The sequence below is a fragment of the Lactuca saligna genome, chromosome 4, assembly GCF_052625555.1.
Source record: "Lactuca saligna cultivar CGN05327 chromosome 4, ASM5262555v1, whole genome shotgun sequence".
In the NCBI taxonomy this organism is placed as follows: domain Eukaryota; kingdom Viridiplantae; phylum Streptophyta; class Magnoliopsida; order Asterales; family Asteraceae; genus Lactuca; species Lactuca saligna.
Genome location: NC_136420.1, coordinates 142249101 through 142254605, shown reverse-complemented (window position 1 = coordinate 142254605; position 5505 = coordinate 142249101). Strand labels below are relative to the sequence as shown.

The following is a 5505-nucleotide window of genomic DNA, read 5'->3' as shown; positions in this document are numbered from 1 at the left end:
ATCAATATATAACCTGACCTAAAACCCAAATACCCGAATTGCAATATAAGTCGAGTAACAGTTATAATTATTTTAAGGGAAAACCCAATCCACCCATAACCTGAAATTTTTACCTCATCAACATTCCTAGATTATACCGGCCGAATAACACCCCTAGCCCCTAGGTAGAAGCGAAGAAATGAGGGGAAGTAAGGCATTATTACCGCTTGGTTGGACAAATTTTTTTATTTCAAAAGTAGCAGATAAAATTTAGAGTAAAATACAGTTTTTTCTTTCATATTTAAATACAATCTACAAGTTAATAATGTACACATTCTAAAACTAGAATAACTGAAGTTCCGTAGGTGTCTTGAGAAACATTATATATCCAGAGCTTCAATATCAGCATCAGCAAAAGCGAACTCACACACAAGAGCAAGATGATCACTTCCCCATCTCTAAACAACACATTTTTGTAAATAACTAATGTTTAAAAATAATTTATGTAACTGATGACATGCTAACAATTAAATTAGTTCAAAATATTCACAAAAAAAAAAAAATGAAATTAGAATTGGCAATGAAGGTATACATTTATTTACCTTACTTGGAAGCCCTTCTGTTTTTTCCAAAGTTTCAATTGGTAATGTCTCGAGAACTTTCAAAGGCACAAGGTCCCCTGTATGCCTGTTTTAATACAAAAAAGCAAAAGAATATAGAGATAAATGCAACAAATAGCAATATAATTCTGTTTAATTATTTATTTATTTTAATTGCATTCTACTTCCACTTTTTCTATTAAAGCATTGTAGCTTCCTACTTCAATATTTTCCAAATACACGCAATTTTTGCTGTTATAATTGAATGGACTTTTGAAAAGTTCTTATGAATAGTAGATTCTTTTGGTCTTAGAGATTTGCCACTAATGTTTTACATTTTAACAGATGTAGTCCCTGCAACAAAGGTTTTACATTTTGGCAGATTTAGTCCCTACAAACAAAAGTTTTACATTTTGACAGATTTAGTCCCTGCAAACAAAGATTTTACATTTTGGCAGACATAGTCCCTGCAACAAAGCTTTTATAGTTTGGCAGATTTAGTCCCTGTAATTATTTAGTTTACAGAAAAGGTCCCTATAAAATTCACTTTCTTACAAAAACAGCCCATATGTTTAAGGTTTTTGTATGTTGGCATGTTTGGCCCATGTACAAAATAAATTACAAAAAAAGTCCCTGTAATTTACAGAAAAGAAGATCCTTGTGTATTTTTTTTACAGAAACAGTCCATATGTTTAAAAAATTACAAAAAATAGTCACTACATAACAAAATTTTTGCTATTTCTTGCATTTTACCAAAAAAAATATGCACTCAACTTTTAGGATAAACTATATGTAACTAGATTTACCATATGTAATCAACTGTTCCCATAAATCTGGAGTGAAAAGATGTTGCTAAGGGCTCTCCATATTCATCTCTTGTCAAACGTGTCGCCTTAAAAAAAATTCATAACCAAATAACCAATTCATATAGAAACTGTAAACTACATAATTACACTGAAGCACAAACAAAATTTAAAAAGACAAAAAGGAAATTAGAGAAAATAATAAACTTACAGGAACTCCATGATATGCACTTGTCAGTTTTAGTTTGTGTTTAAGGTAAGTTGAGTGTTTTGTTCCTGTTGCTAACCTTATTTCTTCTTTATTCCACCTGTAAAAAAAAGGACTCGTGTCAATGGGACAAATATTGCAAATAGCAATTTCTTATATATATGTGCAAAAGACGTAAATGCCCTTGTTTTCGTTATCAAAGATAAATGGACAGTGAAGAAGCTTTCTAAGGAATTTTTTGATGAGGGGGAGGGGAGGGCATTTACGTCTTTTGCACAGATAAGAGGTGAAAAAATAGTTGGATTAACAGACCTAGAAGAATAATAATTACTATGACACTGAAATGTTGGGTAATGTAATGGACAATTCTGCCCACATATTTTTTTGCGTTCATGGTGTTGGATGTTTAACTGAGAAGAAAAATTAATTAAATAAATAAATATAAAATATTAAACTTCGATTTTCATCATAGTAAATAAAATTCTGCATCTAAAGAAAAGTTATAAAGGGGTTACACTTACCTCGGATGAAGCTATGAACTGATACATTGCACTCTGAAAAAAATTTATATAAATAGAGATAAAATATAGATTGGTTAAATTCTTTATAATATATATTTAAATACAATGTATAGGTTTAACTCTACTTTATACATACTATTAAAAAAAAAAAAAAAAAATCATTTTTAATACCTGAGGCATACTATTAAAATCTCCACCAAGTATAACTGGTATATTGCCCCATGTCTCCAAAAGTCTATGAGCCTTTGCAAGAAATAATCGTACCTTATTGGTCAAAAAAAAGTCAAATGTGTCGAAATTTGCTCAAAATGTACAACTATGTTACACAATAAACGTTTTTAATCATTTTTTATTAAAAAAAAAAAAAATTTATTAAGTACCTGACCAAGCTTAATATCCCCACGACTTGGGTTAAAAAGCACATGTATATTTCCAACCAATATGCTTCGATGTGTCCTATAAACATGCAAAATAATTAATTTATGCAAAAAAAAACATTTAGGCTTAAAGAACAAAAACTGATAAGTAGTAACTGATAACTTACTTTAGATTTTCAGTGGCATCAACATGTGTTTGACAACCATTCATCTGTGTGTTTTTAGAGGGTAGAAGAAATACGATTAGAGCAAATATGAAACACTCAATAGTCAAGAGGAGGGTATTTATGTAAATAGCATCTTTAATTAATACCTTTAGAACACAAAATTGAGCGACATTGTCACGAAGACCAAAGTTCTTGAACTCGATGTTTTCCTCATGCATAAGGGAAAACCTGTAAAGGTAACAAAACATAATTCAAAAATTTATCTCAAACATAGATAATTATATTATCAAATTATCATATGATATCTGTAAATGTATACTTACATTTCATCTTTCCAAAATATACCACACCCATCACGTGCTTCTCCAGTTCGAGCCTTTACAAATAAATGAGATTTAATAAAAGTTCAGAGTAAAAACATATTAGAAGGGAACTGAAAATAAACCTGGTAAACTCCTTTGAATCCATCTTTCTGTAATGTTGTATTCAAATCATCAAAACGATCAACCTCCTGATTGAGGTTTTAAGTTTAATCATCGATATTTGTAGTAATTAACACTGACGTGAATTGAAATCAGGAAGAAAGACAATGGAAACTTGCCTGGAAACACAAAACGCTAGGATTATACCGAGCTATCTCCTTGCGTATAACCCTTAGTCTTTGTTTCCATTTCAGAAACTTGGGGGGGACATTAATGTATAAATCCTTATGTTTTGAAGCATTTTCAACACCCAGTATGTTATACGATATGAGTACAAACTTATCTGCAACACGATTACATGAATTCAAAACAAATAAAAATACAAACTTAATCCAGAGTGCATAAAGATAGATTGTAAAACCTTTATGATTAGAGCAATCACGAGTAGAGTAAACCCATTTGCGATTCTCAGAATTTCTTCTGCGCTGGTTTTGCTTATGCTTGGAAGTGTGTGTGTGATCTGGGATTAGGGTTAGGGTTAAGGGTTCGGATTCTATGGTTAATTTCCGTTTCTTTCGGGTGAAACTTCGTTGAGGGTTCGTAGAACTAGATTGTTCTTCCATTGAGCGTTGGTCGGGCTTAAACCAAGATATCGGTAGGGGAGTGCTTCCGGTAGGCCTCGGAGAGAGTTAGGAATTCACCTGGCAGAAGATCTAGCGAACGCTATGCTAATGGTAAAACATACCCTTTTTTTAACTCACCACTCGATATATTTTAGGAGGGTGTTTGGAATGGTTTTAAAACAGCTTTTTTACTTTTATTTTTTTTTTAATTTTATTTTTTTTGAAGTTAAAATTTTCAAAAGATGCTGGAATTAAAAAATAATTTTTTAAAACAATTTTTTTTTTACAAAAAGGAAAAAAATGATTTTTTAAAAGTTATAAAATTATACTTTTGGCATTTTAAAAGGTTAAAAACATTTAAGTTCAAGAAATATCATCCCAATATTTTTTAAAACCAATTTTTAACTTTCACCTTTTTAAAAGAACTTTTAAGAAAAAAAACTTTTGGGTTTAAATAGTAATCTCAAACACCGCCTATAAAAATGTATTTTTCAAAGGTTTATAACTATGCAATACATTTAACGAACGGACGATGACCATACACACTATCTTGTTGGCTCGTTGTCGTGGTGATTGGTGGTGGGGGAATGGAGGACCATGATCAATCGGTTTCTTCTTCTTCTTCTTCTTCTTCTTCTCTCTCCCTCTCTCTCTCTCTCATGTCAACATTTTTCTTCTTTTCTCTCTCTTCTTTCCTCTTATTTTTATCCGTGACCATTAAGGTGTTCGTATGTGAAAATTTTAGTCCGAAAATTCAAACTAAAATTATTCGAAATTTCGGATATCCGATTTTTTCAGATTCGGATTCGGATATCGATTTTAATTTCGGATATCCGAAAATATGTAACTTTTTAATTTTTTCATATAATGTATTTTTGTTTAGTCTTGTTGTGATTTACTTGTCAATTTACTTACGGAGCTTTAAGATTAGTTTTTCATACGCTCTTATATTTGATCACATTCGATTTTCAATTTTATGGTTTCTTACAAAAACATTAAACCTTTTTTTTTCAAAGGTTACCATTTTTAATATAAGTTGTATCTTAAAATAAAATCATGAGTTTGTGTATTTTCTTTCCATGTTTCAATGTTTCAAGTTGTATTTTTGTTTTTTGAAAATTAGACTAAAATGTTTAATAATATGGAGTGATTTACAGACATGATTTTCAATTTATTTGCATCTTTTTTGTCGGCCTGATTCAATAGTAATGAATCCATTTTTTAAAATGAGTTTTGATGTATCAACACGGACGATGAATATATACACTGATAAATGAACATTTTTGAATTTGGATACATGAACATTTTTGTTGGGTAATGTTTGTTTAGCTATTAGATGTGATGTATAAAATACTTTTTAGAAGATTCAAAAATATTTGTAGAAGTTTTTTTTTAAAGTTCAACATTTTTAGATATACGAAGTTAATATCCGAATTCGTATCTGCAAGTTGTTTCTTAAAATAAAATCATCAGTTTGTGTATTTTTCTTTCCAAGTTTCAATGTTTCAATGTTTCAAGTTGTATTTTTGTTTTTTGAAAATTAGACTAAAATGTTTAATAATATGGAGTGATTTACAGACATGATTTTCAATTTATTTGCATCTTTTTTGTCAGCCTGATTCAATAGTTGTATATGGGTGGTAATGAATCCAATTTTTAAAACGAGTTTTGATGTATGAACACGGACGATGAATATATACACTGATAAATGAATTTGAATTTTGGCACATGAACATTTTTTGTTGGGTAATGTTTTTTTGGCTATTAAATGTGATGTATAAAATACTTTTTAGAAGATTCAAAAAT

The 5505-nt window shown here is 30.0% G+C and overlaps 1 protein-coding gene across 1 annotated transcript; it reads right to left on the bottom strand.

The window, feature by feature from the left end:
* Nucleotides 1-210: 210 nt before the first annotated feature.
* LOC145042895 (DNAse I-like superfamily protein) lies at nt 211-3832 on the bottom strand. Its single transcript, XM_078991407.1, has 14 exons — nt 3498-3832; nt 3256-3419; nt 3100-3165; nt 2978-3030; nt 2801-2882; nt 2655-2698; nt 2491-2566; nt 2282-2374; nt 2111-2143; nt 1902-1999; nt 1593-1689; nt 1385-1470; nt 582-666; nt 211-437 (listed from the first exon to the last, which is right to left on the bottom strand). The coding sequence occupies exons 1-14, from the start codon at nt 3697-3699 to the stop codon at nt 360-362; spliced, it is 1257 nt and encodes a 418-aa protein (XP_078847533.1). The 5' UTR covers nt 3700-3832; the 3' UTR covers nt 211-359.
* Between the last annotated feature and the right edge of the window lie 1673 nt (nt 3833-5505).